This window comes from Pelophylax lessonae (genome assembly GCF_965119305.1).
Source record: "Pelophylax lessonae genome assembly, chromosome: 1".
In the NCBI taxonomy this organism is placed as follows: Eukaryota; Metazoa; Chordata; class Amphibia; order Anura; family Ranidae; genus Pelophylax; species Pelophylax lessonae.
In genome coordinates this window covers 195,342,739-195,360,445 of record NC_138768.1, presented here as the reverse complement: position 1 = coordinate 195,360,445, position 17,707 = coordinate 195,342,739, and the positions used below count along the sequence as shown (strand labels likewise).

The 17,707-nt window shown below is 40.4% G+C and overlaps 1 protein-coding gene across 3 annotated transcripts in view; it reads left to right on the top strand.

Annotated features, from left to right (window-relative positions):
• The window catches only part of LOX (lysyl oxidase), a gene marked incomplete at both ends in the record, with an annotated part of 90,867 nt that overhangs the window by 53,439 nt on the left and 19,721 nt on the right, over nucleotides 1-17,707 (top strand). For all 3 annotated transcript variants that reach the window (XM_082253453.1, XM_082253455.1, XM_082253454.1), the window contains one exon: nucleotides 15,280-15,417. In XM_082253453.1, coding sequence (XP_082109579.1) covers nucleotides 15,280-15,417 — 138 coding nt within the window. The remainder of the gene's footprint in view (nucleotides 1-15,279; nucleotides 15,418-17,707) is intronic.

Below are 17,707 nucleotides of genomic sequence, written 5' to 3'. Positions count from 1 at the left end.
CTTTTTCCAGAGACATCATGAACTTTCCTTCCACCAACACATGGGTCAAAGGCAACAATGCAGTCTATTACAGGTTTCTTCAATGCACTTTCTGCTGAACTATTTGACCGCTCAAGGTCACCTGGTTCCTTTTCTTTATCTGAAATCCGCATGGAATGTATCTCAAGATCACGATCAAACTTCTGCCACCTGTCTTTCACCAGTTCCATTTTGGAAACATTCCCTGAAAGGCACTTGAAATTCATTTGCTTCACATTTTCACCAACAGCCTTAGTTTTCTCCACTAGGTGGTGTTTGCTTTTTTCTCTCAGCTTTATATCACTTGCTTTAGTTTTCTCCACTAGGTTTTCAGCCTGAACTGAGAAATCATCACATTTCTTACACAGCTCCTTTGTTTGCTGAAGTTCTAATGATACATTTTCCAGTGCTTGAAGTTTTTGAAGGAACTGTTTATTCCAGAGGGGTGATTCAAACAACATGTCATCAAATTTCTGATGCTCACTCAGGACAGACCCCAAAACACTGATCCTTTTATAAACTGCATCAGGCACACTATCCCCTCTTTGGGACAGATCCTCTTCAAGTTCTTCCAACTGAATCTTCATCTCTTCTACTTGCTGTTCTAAGGCTCGCTTAGACTTTTCTAGCTCCTGAACGCTTTTCCCAACATCATCCTTGGAGCTGACCAAATCTTCCATCTCTGTACACAGCTGTTTGTTAACTCTTTCTAGTTCAACCTTACACTCTAGAGCTTCCTCCAAGGAGCGAGCCAAGAACAGGGCTTTGCTCTCTTTATCACGCGCCTCCGCTTCTGCACGGTCGCGTTCTTCTGCATATTTTGCAGACACAGTCTTCTCCTCACCAAGCATCTGATCAAACTTCTTTTTCACATCTTCAACACTCTCTAATGAACCAACGCTTTCTTCCATGCGTTTTTTCATATCCGCTATCTGAGCTTGCAATGTTGTGACTTGCTCTGATAGGTTTTTTTGGCTTCCTCCTCCTCTTTTAATTGTTCCAGGACGCCATTTTTCTCATCTTCCATTTGTTTGAGTTTTGTGCTAAAACTCAGCCGTTGACACCTCTCTTCCTGTAAGAGTTCCTGCGTGTCTTGCAGCTGCGATTCCAAGATATAGAAATATTTGGCAATTACTCTAGATTTGCTGTCTGCTTGAGAAAGCTGATTTGTGACATTGTCCAACTCAACCTGCAGTTGGTTTGCCTTCTCTGACAGCTTAGCACACAATCGGTCACCTTCTGACACCTTGACTTGCGATTCCTGCAGCTGTGCCTCTACTTTTTTTCTCTTGTGTTCAGAATCTCCTTTTCCCTGCATAAGAGCCTTCACCTCATTGGCTAGCTTCTGGAAATGAGACTGTAATTCTGCCACACAGGCTTCTTTCTTCTTTAGCTGCTGCTGGACACGTTGGGCTTCCTCTTTCCAACTTTCACAGTCCGTACGTAATTCATCTACCACATTGCTTAAAGTGGTAAGCTCATACACAGTACTCAGTAATTTAGCCTCTCTCTCATTTTTCTCCCTGTAGCTGAGAGACAATGTCGTTTTCAGAGCGACATTCTGTTCCTGCGCCTCCTGCAGGTCTATTTTTGTAGCTTCCAAAGACTGAAGACTTTTTTCCAGCTGATTACGCAACTCCAACATATCACACATACTTTGCTTCTGCAAAGTCTGAATTTCAATTTCCTTTTCCATAAGGATTGTATCTTTCTCCATTATAGTCTCTCTACGTTTTTGTAACTCGGAAAAAAGAAGAGCAGTGGATTCTTCCCACTGTAACACCTGAGCCTGCAAGTTTCTATGCTCCATCCTAAGCAACTCCAGGGCTTGTTCCTTTTCTTCCATTTTCCGTTGCAAGGCATCCAGGTCAGCCCTGCACACATACTCGGTTTCCTCCAAACCGATGGCTTCCATTTGCTGCTGGCGTCTCTGTTTCCAGCCTGCCATGCTCTCTTGGTGAGCCTTTTGTTGAGCTGCAAAGCTCCGCTGAAAATCCACATTTGCCTGCGTGTTGCTAGGGACAACAACCTTTCTCTTTAGCAGATTCTGTTCAGGCCTGGATGGGGCTCGTTCAGGCGGTAACATCCCCTCCATCCATAGAATCCGGTCTCTCATTTTAGCTATCTTTGCATCTTTCAGGCGTTTTGACCGCCCCATCTTCAATTACTCCACAAAAAAATTTTCACAGTCCAGCAAAAATTTTGAGACCACTGTCTCTTTAAAGCCAGTAGTTTTTCTCTCTCTTGCAAGATCTCTTCTCCTGCAGACACAGTTTGTGCAGTCTCATGCACCAGACACAACAAAGTCCATCAAAAATTTTGAGACCACTGTCTCTTTAAAACAAGTAGTTTTTTCTCTTTCAGGATCTCCTCTCCTGCACACATAGATTGTGCAATCTCATGCACCAGACAAAGTTCATCGAAACATATGCACTTCTTGGCAGGGATCTCTGCTTCTGCCCACATCCTCCACCATATGTGGGAGGATTAACTCGGTGGCGGGCGTGGATGACCCCTTGGGGGGATTCGTTATACAGGGAGATAGCTGAGAAGTGGTTGCAAACAACAGTTTGGTTTATTCATGCAATTTTCTTCAAACAAGTGCATGCAGCAAAAACATCCAAAATAAAATAAAACACAAAATAAATCCTTGCCACTGTGGGCGGCTACCTTCTCACACACAGGAACCTATCTAATGAAGTCTGTCTTCAACCTACTGTTGGGCAAACTTTGCTGATCCTACAGCAGACACTCCATAGTCCATGTTTTTTCTTCACACAACAAATGTCCATTGAACATGTCCCTTTTCCTCTTCACATTGAACATGTCCCTTTTCCTCTTCACATTGAACATGTCCCTTTGCTTGTCTCTTCACATAGCAAACAGTTCATTTATTTCTTCCACATAGAAATAGTTCATTTTCTCACCTTGAGAAGTCTTCACACTTTTTACCCTCCTCAGCGCACATCGCTCCAGGAGGTCTTCCCCATGCTCACACAGCTTTTAGGGGGCACACCTTCTCTCTAGCCCACACAGCGTCGGGAGGCACACATCTGACTGTCCTCCTCTCCCCACACGGTGTCAGGAGGCAGCAATCCTTCTCCCATGCTCACTCAGCGTCGGGAGGCACACATCTGACTGTCCTCCTCTACCCACACTGCGTCAGGAGGCAGCAATCAATAGACTTCCTTTGGACAAATTATAGAGGCCTTAACTTCCTCATTCCGAACAGCTGAAGTCTGTTCAACGTCCTTAGACAGTTCTGGCTACCTTTGCAGCCAACACCCTATAGTAATTGGTGAATTTTCTAAACCAGGTGGAAATGTATCTCCTGTCTGTGACTACATCCACAGATTTACCTGACTTCCTGTCACATATACTATATATGGACATACTTTTCAGTAAGCCAACATTTCTGTATTAAAAATCCTTTTTTTTTTATTATGCAATATTCTAATTTTCTGAGATACTGAATTTTCGTTTTCTGCTAGCTGTAAACCATAATCATCAAAATTAAAATAAAGAAATGCTTGTAATATATCACTCTATATGTAATGTATCTATATAAAATATATAAGTTTCACTTTTTGAATTGAATTACTGAATAAATTAACTTTTTGATGATATTAAAATGTTATGAGATGCACCTGTAAGTAGCTACTAGCAGTTATCAACTGAAGGACTTTGTAACTAGTACATTCCCAGAGCAGCAGCCAATGGGGGGATCTAAAGCTGGCCACACACTAGTAGATTTTTGAACAAATGTGAACATTGTAAGAAAATTCTCAGTACATTCAATGACTTGACAAATATCACTCAAAAGTGCCTTAAATTTTGTTTGCCTTTAACATTTGATTTTGACATGAATGGACTTTCCTGAACAAAATTCTGTATTCATCTGCTTGTTTGAATTTTTCTATCCTGCTCAAATTTTCTCATTACTGTGGTCAAAATAAACGTTATTTTGACCCCACTATTGATAAGAAAATTAAAAGAATACTTTCAAAACTAAACATTTTTAACAAATTCAACTAGTATATAGCAGGTCTGAAGTCAGATTTCCACAAGGTGATACTAGAATTATCCCCCCTTCAATCCATAATGAATGCTGCTGCAAGACTTATCCACCTTACCAACCGTTCAGTGTCCTCCACCCCTCTCTGCCAATCCCTTCACTGGCTTCCACTCACCCAACGAATAAAATTTAAAGTGTTACAAAGCCATCCACAACTCTGCCCCCATCTACATCACTAACCTGATCTCAAAATATCAATCAAGCCGCTCTCTTCGGTCCTCCCAAGACCTCCTGCTCTCTAGCTCCCTTGTCACCTCTTCCCATGCTCGCCTCCAGGATTTCTCCAGAGCTTCTCCCATTCTTTGGAACTCTCTACCCCAATCTGTCCGACTGTCCCCTAATCTATGCATCTTTAGACGATCCCTGAAAACCGTTCTCTTTAAAGAAGCCTACCCGGCTACTAACTAATAACACTGTTTCACTTGCTCCATCAGCCCACCCCCACAGCTATTGCCTTTTGTATCAATTGACCCTCCCTTTTAGATTGTAAGCTCTAACGAGCAAGGCCCTCTAATTCCTTTTGTTCCAAATTGTATTGTAACTGTAATGTCTGCCTTCATTTTTTTAAGCGCTGCGCAAACTGTTGGCGCTATATAAATGCTGTATAATAATAATAATAATAGAAGCCCTAGCTTCTGTGATCTTTTATTCTCAGCAGCAGACTTCCATTAAAAAGAATGAGAAAGAATTTCCTTCTCCTTTACATTTTTTACTCTATATTGCTGGTTGTCCTCCAAAATCTTCTAGTGTTGTGTGGTGAAATCTTCTGCTCCCTGCTGAATGGTAGGTCCAATGCCACTATCTTCGATATGATGTCATCAGAAAGTCAGATGTATCCTCAAGGTGCTTGCACTGGGCCCCCTGATGATGCAGTGTTGCACATGTGCAGAGTGCCCATGATTGCCTGGCACGTGGGCAGTGTGCTCCGCATTGCCCCGAAGCCTCCTGGTGTGTGTGATGTAAGTATCCCAGAAGGCTTCAGGAAGGGGGGACACATCATTCTTGACTAGTCAAAAAGCTAAACTTATTGCAAGCTTCTGATCTTCTGATCACACTGTAAAAATTCCTCTCTTAGCTCATAATTCCTGCATCACCTCAGTGTGAAAGTGAAAGGCAGATGATCTAATTCTGAAAACGAACTGTTTGGGCAAAAATCCACATCTGACAAGATCATAGGCATGAAATAATTTACAGTGAAAACTTGTGTGAGCCTTCAACCTGATATTTCTTCAGCTGAGAGGTTATAAACATTGCTATATTTTGGTATTCTTTTTCAAAATGGTCATAAATGAATGAACAGGAATGTGCTTGCGCTTGTTATACAGATCGTATCTCATATTTTAGCTGTTTTTAGTGATTGCTTTTCTAACTAGAATGCTGCGGAGTCATTAACATTCATAGATCTTTAAAAACTATGAATCTTAAAAAATCTAGTCAGCTTTACACAAAAAGCAGTCTCTGGATTAAAAATTGTGAAGCATCATAAATACAAATAAAGCTTTAGCTTGTCAGAGAGCCAAACATTATTAGAACCAATTATCTTCACACTAAATAAAAAAAAAAAAAAAAAAAAAAAAGCTGAATGCCAAGCACGAAAACTTCCATTTAAATATATTCCACAATAGCTATAATAGATGTAAAATTATTTTGTGTGCACCAAATGTCTTTCCTGTGCAGAGAGCAGAGCTATAGGAGGGACCCAGCAGGCTTCACCCCCCATAGACTGTCTGCAGAAAACTACAGGAGGGGGCAGAGACAAGACCAGGCAACCTGCACAAGGAGAGGGAGCAGAAGTGACCGGTCTTTGTTATAGGAAGCTCCTACACAGGAAAAGTTTCACACTGGATTACTGCACAAATCTAGAAAAAAAAAACATACAAAGCACACCAAGATTCAAGCAAGAATACACATACCTCTTGTTTTTCAGCACAATTTGCTTATTCCAGAGTTTAGCACTAAGCATCTATTCAAATAAAGTTATCACAGAGAAATCTTACATTGCTTCTTTGCGCAAAGCATGCAGTATAATGCAACTCATGGCACAACCTTGTTATGCTTTTTTTTTAACCTTCTATGCTTGATTCCATGTAATGAGGTCCCAACTTGGATCACAACTCTGCACTGTAATTCATGTTTTAGCAGTATTTACACAATTTGACATTGCTTACTGGAAGTAGAGCGTCAAGCAGCCTTAGCTGATCAGAACTAATTTTTTTATTTTATTTTAAAGTGGAATTAATATGTCTACTGTGTGTGGGGAAACTTTCTCAATATGCTTACCTGTCATTGTGCCCTCCTCCAGTGGGGACAGGTCCAGCCTCAAGAGCTCCCCTGCAATGGGCGTCCGCAAGTGGGGGGGGGGGGGGGCAAGTGCCCCACCTGGAAATTTCCTGGCATGCCCAAAGAGGGGAATCTATAGGGACCATGCTCTAAAGAGGGATCTATGGGGGACCCTGGCCTGCTCTAAAGGGGGATCTATAGGGACCCTGCTCTAAAGGGGATGTATGGGGGACCCTGGCCTGGCCTTCTCGAAAGGGGGATCTATGGGGACCCTGGCCTGCCCTAAAGGGGATCTATGGGGATCCTAGCCTGCTCTAAAGGGAGTTATATTGGCTATATATATATATATATATATATATATATATATATATATATGTATTATTTGCAGGGAGTGCCTGGAATACCTGGTGGTGCAGGAAAACCTGGTAGCACGGGGAATATAGGTGAATAGGTAAGACTAAAGAGGGATCTATGGGAACCCTGGCCTGCTCTAAAGGGGGATCTATGGGGACCCTGCTCTAAAGGGGATCTATGGGGGACCCTGGCCTGGGCTGCTCTAAAGTGGGGAACTATGGGGGGCAAAAAGGGATGGATCCATAGGTGACCCTACAAATATGCCCCCCCTGAAAAAATTTTTGTGGACGCTTATGTCCCCTACCATTTCTTCTGGGTACCATCACCTTCCTCTTCACTCACTGGTTAAAAAAGAATAAAATGCACATGCACAGGATAATTATATAGAAGGCATGTGAATTAAAAAAGGAATTAGTCTAATAAGTCCATAAAAATAGAGTCCATTGAGAAGTGATAAAACCTGTCAGTATGCAGGTATCTTAAGAAGAGCACACACTAAGGGCAAAGCTCTTCTCAGGAGTGAAGCCAGCTCTGGAAAACGACATGTAAAAGAAACAGAAAAGTGCCTCTAAGTGCAGTATTTATTTAGTAAAAAGGGGAAGCAGTCAAGTATAAACACTCACATCAAGGTAAAGGTTAAAAAGGCTAATCTTTAGGATAAAACACCCAGTGGATAAAGTCCCCAACACCTCCAGTCCAAGGGTGTTGCAGCCACGTTGACCACGGTGGTCCAAAGTTGGTCACCGCAGGGAATACAGGAAAAACAGATCACAACCGTCCAAGTGAGGAATTTATTTACTTTTTAGAGATTTCATCTAACTTCCTGCTGTTTCTACAAGGCCAGAAGTGAATAGAAATTTACCCAATTTGACACAGATGTAGGCTGTATTTTAGATTCAGGGTCAGGGAGGCTTCATAATATGCAAGTACAAAACTTTCAGGCATTTATTACCTAATAAAGAGGTAGCATTAACCACCTTTCCCCCTTGTATGATCCTGGTGCTCGTGAAGGTGTCCCCCCTGTTTTTGGCTGTGTGTGCACCTGTTGTCATGCACAAATATGCATTGAAATATCCCTTGATTCCTTTCATTATGAGCTGCCAACAAGATGAAAATGTATCAAAGTCAGAGTAAATGATCATTTGGGGATGGATACAAATGTTTTTTTTTTTTAACTACAAATACTCCACTTAATACTAAAATGAGACCTTGAAATACATTCTCTTAGTTATCTTTCACACGCACAAAAGCCTTATTTGTCAAAGTGTCAGTACTACGATTAGATTCATACCTGCAGTGGACCTTTTCTGATTGGTTCCTATACCTGTAAAGGTATGTTTTGGGCAGACATCCATATGGCTTATAATCCTTCCTTTAAAAAAAACTAGGCGTTTCCAGTAAAGTACCATAAAAGGATAGCATAATACGCTACCATAAGAATTAGTAGAATCACCAAATCTCAGTTTCATATCTTTCTGCATATGTCGTATACTAGAGATTTACTTTTTATTCTGTCCTCAGTCTTCCTAAAATAGAAAAATAGAGGTAAAAAAAGCACAAAACCCACACAATATTGGCACACTGAAGGTGTGGTTGTACAGAAAAAAGCAGCTAATAGGATAATAAAGGAGATCCATGCTGACAGAATTAATGATATAGGCTCAGTACTGTGAATACACAAGGGGAGATGAAGTCCACATGCTGGAAGGGAGTGTATAGATCACAGAAGGGTGTAAAAGAGGCCAGTTCATAGTCCTAAAAACATAAGTTCATGGAAGCTGACATGTAGGTCCTGTTGCTGGACGGCTGCAGGTTCTAACAAGAGCTAGAAGGGACTCCGTGGGAGATACAAGGGAAAATGAAAGAGCAGCACCATCTAAGTGCAGCAGGATGACAAATTTTAATGGTCAATAAAAGACAGCAGCTTACAAGATGAAAGATGTGTCAGTGCTTGTATAATCAAATAAGGTTCATCCACTCCAGAGGAGGACTTGGTGTAAAGGGATGAATATGCAGTCTGTGCAGTCTGTAGTCTTGGCCCGCCGGTGGCTTCCAGCATTTCCTAGAGACACGGGTGCCCATGGAGAGAGCCGATGACGAAACATTCGGGTCAAGAGAGGAGCGGTTGGTGCGTGTGTTTGGAGCATGCGTGCTCCTTCTTCAGGAATTAGCAAATCTGAATGCTCAGACTGCATATCCATCCCTTTGAACCGAGTCCTCCTCTGGAGTGGATGATCCTTTCTGATTATATAAGCGCTGACTCATCTTTCATTTTGTAAGTTGCTGTCTTTTATTAACCATTACAATTTGTCCTGCTGCACTTAGATGGCGCTGCTCTTTCCCTGTATCTCCTGCAGAGGTAAAAATGCACTTTTGTGTTTTAGTAAATAGCTTTGTAGCCCGTGTAACTTAGTCAGTGGCAGGGATGTGTTCTTTGCCTTCATACTATGTGCTAAAAGGTATCCCTCTTTATCATTTCAGAAAGTTGGGAGGTATGAATATGAGGATAGTCTGTCTGCATTTCTTAGTTCAAATAGAATACCCATCGCTATAATCCCACAGAAAATCCCTTTATTTCCCACAAATTATAGTATATGTGTCAATAAAAAAAAAAAACTATTCCTTAAGTTGTGGGAAATATAAGGACCTTATGGGGGCTATAGCTCTGGGTATTCTATATACACTTGTATTGATTACTCAAGATAATAAGATAACCTAGCTGCTTTGTACATTTGATAGTGGTCAGGAAGGGAAGTGCAGGGTTATCCTGTATATACTGTATAATGTCTGCCATTCTTGACTATGTAAATGGCAGAAGTACAATTTAGTAGGGGGAGACATGAATTTGAGGGGAAAGCAAGAACTTAGTCTTACCATTCTAATTTTAAACAATGTGCTTCTGGCCCCCTTAGAATGCTGGAAGGCATGTTAATCTAAAAGCCATTTAAGTGTTAGACCTAGATTTCAAGTTAATTGTGGTAAAGGAAATATTTAACTTTTAAACACCGTAAGCGCCCCGTGAGAAAAGTCCTACATTTCTGGAAAACCATGACAAATGAGTATAAGATGTGTAAAATAAACTGAGACCAGCCATGATGTGATAAGCTCTGGTTTACTGCCAGTTTCTTTGTAAAAAAAAAAAGTTACATTGTTAGTAGTACAGCTCCCTATAGACCAAGCACAATTAGAATGTAAGATAGCCTGTATGAGTTATTAGTCTGGAGAATGCTTGGTATTTGTGTGCATTCTGCTGTTCCTTAGAAGATGAGTCTACATAGTACTTAACTTCTTATGGGTTAAAGTGTAAGATCATCATACAGCATATAGCTACAGTACATAGCAGAAGAGGTGAGCTGGACCACATTTAGTTCATTCAGAAATTCTAGTTACTCGACTCCAGTATGTCTGAAGAATAATTACATAACTCTGCTTACTTTGGCAACATCTCTGTAGCAGGAATGTGCAGCTGATATATCAGCCCATACCTAATTGTAATTCTATGTACAGACGTGTATAATCAGTGACTTCTCTGATGTATGGAGTAGACATACAGATCTGTTCAGACGACAGGACATGGGCAGCAAAAGAGTGACGTGGGCTACTATGGCTATATATAGTCATCTTTTATTAATGGTAGCAGTTGTAGTAACTGGTAGTAAATTGTAACTTAGTAGTATTTTATTTATTATAGGTATTTTTAGGCACCAACAATTTACACAAAGCTTTACATAATATACATCCATATTAATTCTTGCCCTCTAGGAGCTTACAATCTAAGGTCTCACACCATACACGCACACTCATACTAGGGCCAATTTAGACAGGAGTCATAAAAATAAATATTGTTTATTGATAAATCTTTAAAAAAAAGTTTATATTTGTATATACATCAAAAAATGTTACATATAGTTACAATACAGCTGAAACAGATAATAACATCACATTTGTAGTAGCGTGGATATCCCTCAATCACCACTTAGTTCAGTTAGTCCTATAAGAACCTTATACTTAGATATGGTCATCGTATACACAGGTGTTAATCCGGTGTTGAGGGAGCCACTATGAAATATTAATCCTCTACATGTTTCGCGTTCAGATGTAACGCTTCTTCAGGAGAGTGTGATAGTTTGAAAAAATATATATATGAGATCTGAAGAAGATAAAGGAAAGGTGCATGAGTACCATACAGCATATCCTAAATTTATACAATTTTACATTGGTCCTAAACAAGTGACCATCTTATCATGTATATTATAACAGTACATGAGACAAACTGTTAATTGCTTACCAATATATGGTGTATGAATGTAAATGACAACAGGTCACAATGTAGACCCAAATCAACCGATTTGTATACAGCGCTGGATAGGCAGGCACCCAAAGCTATAAGTAGATAGAGGTGGGAGGGTATTTAATAAGAAGAGTTTCTTGTCTGTTTTAATAAATAAGAGCACAAAAAAACATATGACTATATGCCATCCCACAAGGGCGGACACATGTAACAATGTTATACTAGTAAGATTGTATCAGTATGGAAATTCACAGGGACACCAAAGAACCATTCAGAACTGTCTTACCTCAGAAATAATACTTGGCAGGGGATATATTCAGTTAGAAGGTAAGTAATCGACTTGAACCAGCAATTTTTTGTAATTATTGTTAGATTCCGATAACTTGAAGGTATTGGAAGGTGGTAGCTTGTTGCAGTCTATAGGGGAAATATATAATGTACTATATAGTATGTATACAATACAAATATGTATATATGTATATGTCACAAAGTCCTAGAATGAGGACAGTATTTTTTAAAGATTTATCAATAAACAATATTTATTTTTATGACATTAGTGTCGGTTACTGTGCCGGAAAAGTCAATTTCCTTTAGCAATAGCTAACTACTCCTCCTACGTTTAATAGGACGTGGCACATTTACCTAGAGTGTCCACATGGGCCATCTTGTGGTGACACTGTATCACCTCACTTAGACAGGAGTCAATTAGCCTACCAGCATGTATTTGGTGTGAGTGAGGAAAACATCACCCAAAGAAAACCCACACAAGTACAAACAGATCATGGAAATTCGATGCAGTTAAGGTCCTGACCAATGTTTCAACCAGGGAGTAAGCTGTAAAGCAGAGGTCAAACAAAGAAGAGGTCAAACAAAATCCTTTTAATTATCCTCCGCTGTTGTGTTATTTTCATCTACCATTGTAACACCTTTATATTAATAAGTTAAGTCACCAATTGAGTGACGGCTACACCTTAAAGCTAAATTCAAGGAATGCTTTTTTTTTGCATAGTAACGTTAGTCCAGTCTGAACCAATGTAAGTATGCATGTACCACAACTGTGCTGAGCATGCAACCGCCTGTGTTCACTAAACAGTGAAGTCAAGTCAAACATTATTGTCATTCCACTACACGTGAAGACATACAATGGAATGAAATGTCGTGTCTCGCAGGACCTTGGTACGACACACTGATTAAACATAAAAATATACAAAAATAAAACACAACACAGAACATAAAAAATAGAAGAAGCACTACATATTTCTTATTGAGTCTTTGTAGCAGCAAGTAAAATTGTAAAATTATCTTAGTGCATATATTTTGTAAAAAAAAAAAAGGCTTCAAATGGGGATTAGAATTGAACGCTCACAGCCTGGGAAAAAAAGCTGCTGAACAGACTGACAGACCGGGTTTTAATACTCCATTACCTTCTACCTGATGGCAAGAGCTTAAAGAGACTGTAAGAGGAATGGGTGGGATCCCTCATGATACTAGTAGCTTTGCTGGAGCATCATGCATGGAAAATGTCCAAGATGGAGGCGAGAGGGGCACCACTGATTTTTTCAGCTGTCTTCATTAACCGCTGCAAGGTCTTGCGGTCAGCAGAACTGCAGTTTCCATACCAAACAATAATGCAGCTGGTCAGCACACCAGCATATGGTTGGAGCTGAACTTGGCAGTACACTCGTGGGTCAGCAGTGTGAAAAGCAAAAGGCTGAGCACACAGCCCTGTGGGGCACCTGTGCTCAGTATGGTAATACTCGAGAGGCTGCGGCCGACGGTGACTGACTGAGGTCTTCCAGTTAAAAAGTTCAGAATTCAATTACAGAAGGGCAGGTTGAGGCCCAGCGAGTTCAATTTAGTAATAAGTTGCTGAGGAATTATTGTGTTAAATGCTGAACTGAAGTCGATGAACAGCATTCTAACATAAGAATCTTTCTGATTTAAGAAAGGGCCAGATGGAGAGTAGAGGATACTGCATTGTCCGTGGAACGATTTGGACGTTATGCAAACTGGTATGGATCCAGCTTGTATGGAACACTGGACCTAATGTGATGCATGACTAACCTCTCAAAGCACTAAACAGGAGGGCAACTGCTCAGCATGGGACCCGGAGGACCCAAGCTGGACCAATGTAACCATGCAAATATAGTCATACTTGGAATTCAGCTTTAAAGGCTAAGTTTACCTTTAGGAGCATGTTACATCAATATTTAGGGTAACAGTCTCCTAGTGATCTCCCTCCCGCCACCAGCACTCCCCGCTTTGTGACAATGGACAGGGAACCTCCTTCTTGCACCCGCTGTCACAATTTGAAAACAGCGTAGCCATGCGGGGCTCCGCCCCCACAGCCATGTGATTCATTCACAGTTACCTGTGAATGAATTAGACTACAAATACCATCCGTGGCTGATGGCTTGTAGTTCTCAATAAACTGTTGAGCGCTCTCGTAGTCCATTGATTTTTCCTGCCATTCAGTAACGGCCTGCCCATATCGGAGGTTACAGCTTACTGAGTGTCTGCAGGATCCACGCATTGCACCCCCGATCTGCTGATCGCAGGTACATTGCTTTAAAGGCATCATGTAAAAAATAAATAAATAAATGCACATTTTTTTTACCTGCAAAAAGAAGTGCATTTATTATTATTATTATTTTTAATTTTTTTTTTTTCTACAAAAGGTGAACTTATCCTTTAGGAAAAGGTAAAGCAGTAAGGCACTGTTTTGGGGTTTTCTAGTAACAGTTTAGAATTAGACCAATTATTTTGTCTTAGTTTTTTCTTACTCTGCTCAAAACCACACTTTTAAGAATAATATGTTAAATAAGTGGCCCCACACACTTTGGCTTGCTGGCGTTATGGAATTTCAAGTACATAACTGGGTAAAGTGTAGACAAGGACTCTGTGTGGTAGTTAAGCTAGGAGAAGAGCTGGTGTATCTGATAGCATATCTATGCACAGAAGCCCCAATCTGTAACAAAAGAGCTTGCATATTCACCTTTTTGGCAGCCCGTGTCTTCAAACACTGCCACTTTGCTCATCTCTGGCTGCTGCAGGTATTCAGCATCTCGAAGTATGTGAATATTTTCTCCTCTTGCCACATGCTGTGGTTGCTTGATAGAAGTAACCATGACTCGCAGTGGGGAAGAAGGTATTTGACACACCCAGAAGTGTCAACTATCTGCAGCTGTCAGTAAACAGCAAAACAGTAGAGTTTGAAGACATTATTCCCCAGAAAGGTCAGTATACAAGCTCTTCTTTTACAGCATGGCCTTGTTTACATTTGATATTGTGTTGACGGGGTCACTTTAAAGTCCAGCTGTAGCAAATATTTTTTTCTTTATACAGAATAGGGAAGGAGGTGGGACCTCTACTGGGTTTCACTTGCTGTCTGTGATAATGGGGTGATATCCTCTCATTTCCTGTTTTGTCTGGCGCACAATCCCTGAACAGGAAGTGAGGGAAAACCTCCCAAACGGAGACATGGACAGCCATATAAACCTTCAAGGTGGTTTAAACCAAATTTTGTTGTCAGCGTACCCATTGGGGACATTTCCCCCACTTCCATTTTTGTTTAAAAATTATCAAATAGAAGGATTGTGACTTCACTCTATTGAAAACTAAAAAAAAAAGGTTTTGACTAGAGTTGGGTTGTAAATCCAGGACGGTTTCTTTCTTATACTGGCACTGGCAAGCCATACTGTAGTTGGTTTACTAAAGGCAACTAGACTGTTCACTTCACAAAGAAATTTTCTCTTTACAAGGGAATGTTTCCTTTAGTAAATAACCATGGTTGGATGTTGGTAATCAGCATAGCTTCACCTTATTCACTAAGCTCTGGGGAAAATTTTCTTTGCAAAGTGAAATATGCAATAACACGTTTGCCAATAGCAGTCTGGTGTAAATCAATATTTTCCTGTACTGCTTTGTGCACAGTGCCAAACATCGATTTTGGGAAGAAATGTGCAGTCTTCCTAATATCTGATGGTTGCATTACCAGTTTGGAACATCTGAAACGTATTTTCCATCATATTCACTTCTTTAGAGGGGTATTATTCATTCTGCATATTCACTTCTTTAGGAGTGTTTCTTGTCCTTTTTGGTGTGTGAATCACACTGAGTCATATATTTTTCGAAAAAAACGAGTCTTTAGTTGTAAATGTGTGTCATACTTTGAGTTATACTGAGCACTTCTAAATATTCCAATCATTACATCATTAAATCATCTTAATGGAATTTCCTATGGTGTTTTTTGTCTCCATAGTTCAGCTTACCGTTCTGATGTCAGAGATTATGACCAGAGAGTGCTTCTGCGCTTTCCTCAGAGAGTGAAGAATCAAGGTACAGCTGACTTCCTTCCCAGCCGACCCCGCTATTCCTGGGAGTGGCACAGCTGCCATCAGTAAGTCCATGCTTTTTTTACTTAAATAAAAAAAAATTATCAATCACTAAGTAAAATAAAAAAAATGAGCTACTTAGATATAGCATTTAGCAGAGTTCTTCCCTAAGTCATGTGTTTCAGTAAACAAATATTCGTGAAACAATACAAAACTTGATTGGAATTTACTGCTGTTTTAAGAAGAATTTCCATCCAATTTTGCTGTGCCTTAAGGGTTTACTTTTTTTCAAATCTTTGAAATCTTTGTCACTCAAGTTTAAAGAAAGTTTGTATTTCATTTTGGTATCACAACAGTTTTAGAACAGGAAATTATTAAAATGTTGATCTCTGAAACATCTGGTTTTATTCAGCAACGTGAAAAGCTGGTGGCTGTACATTTCTTTTTCCCCTTTTGAGATCATGTCTTTGCTATGTTCAAATATTTGATGATGTACATCTATATTTTCAGTTAAGTGAACCATTTCCAGTAACATAATGACCGGTTGCATTTGCTTTCCACATTCCCCCTTGTCTTGTCTGTATTTTAGATCACTGCTCTTTATTTTTTCCAGCACAGCAGCAATGAAGTAACTTCCTGGCTATTGACTAAATAATGGTTAAAGAAAGCACTACATTTTTTTTTCTAGGTATTTGCAGTAGCTCTCAACAGTGAGTACACCCCTCACATTTTTGTAAATATTTAATTATATCTTTTCATGTGACAACACTAAAGAAATTACACTTTGCTACAATGTAAAGTGGTGAGTGTACAGCTTGTATAACAGTGTAAATTTGCTGTCCCCTCAAAATAACTCAACACACCACCATTAATGTCTAAACCACTGGCAACAAAAGTGAGTACACCTCTAAGAGAAAATATCCAAATTGGGCCAAATTAGCCATTTTCTCTCCCCAGTGTCATGCGACTCATTAGTGTTACAAGGTCTCAGGTGTGAATGGGGAGCAGGTGTGTTAAATTTGGTGTTATCGCATTCACTCTCTCATACTTGTCACTGGAAGTTCAACATGGCACCTCAAGGCAAAGAACTTTCTGAGGGTCTGAAAAAAAAATTGTTGCTCTACATCAAGATGGCCTAGGCTATAATAAGATTGCCAAGACCCTGAAACTGAGCTGCAGCACGGTGGCCAAGACCATACAGCGGTTTAACAGAACAGGTTTCGCTCAGAACAGGCCTTGCCATGGTCGACCAAAGAAGTTGAGTGCACATGCTCCGTGTCATACCCAGAGGTTGTCTTTGGTAAATAGACGTATGAGTGCTGCCAGCATTGCTGCAAAGGTTGAAGGGGTGGGGGGACAGCCTGTCAGTGCTCAGACCATACACAGTACACTGCATCAAATTGGTCTGCATGGCTGTCGTTCCAGAAGGAAGCCTATTCTAATGATGATGCACAAAAAAGCCTGCAAACAGTTTGCTGAAGACAAGCAGACTTAGGACATGGATTACCAGAACCATGTCCTGTGGTCTGATGAGACCAAGATAAACTTATTTGGCTCAGATGGTGTCACGTGTATGTGGCAGCAACCAGATGAGGAGTGCAAAGACAAGTGTGTTTTGCCTACAGTCAAGCATGGTGGTGGGAGTGTCATGGTCTGGGGCTGCATAAGTGCTGCTGGCACTGGGGAGCTGCAGTTCATTGAGGAAACCATGAATGCCAACATGTACTGTGACATACTGAAGTGGTGCATGATCCCCTCCCTTCAGAGACTGGGCCGCAGGGCAGTATTCCAATATAATAACAATCCAACCACACCTCCAAGGATGCTGAGGGTAAAAGTGATGGACTGGCTAAGCATGTCTCCAGACTTAAACCCTATTGAGCATCTGTGGGGCATCTTCAAATGGAAGGTGGAGGAGCAAAAGGTCTCTAACATCCACCAGCCCTGTGATGTCATCATGGAGGAGTGGAAGAGGACTCCAGTGGCAACCTGTGTAGCTCTGGTGAACTCCATGCCCAAGAGGGTTAAGGATGTGCTTGAAAATAATGGTGGCCACACAAACTATTGACCCTTTGGGCCCAATTTAGACATTTTGACTTAGGGGTGTACTCACTTTTGTTGCCAGCAGTTTAGACATTAATGGCTGTGTGTTGAGTTATTTTGAGGGTACAGCAAATTTACACTGTTATACAAGCTGTACACTCACTACTTTACATTGTAGCAAAGTGTCATTTCTTCAGTGTTGTCACATGAAAAGATATAATAAAATATTTACAAAAATGTGAGGGGTGTACTCACTTTTGTGAGATACTGTATATGCCTAATACAACTTTATTGCTAAAGCATTTTATGCTT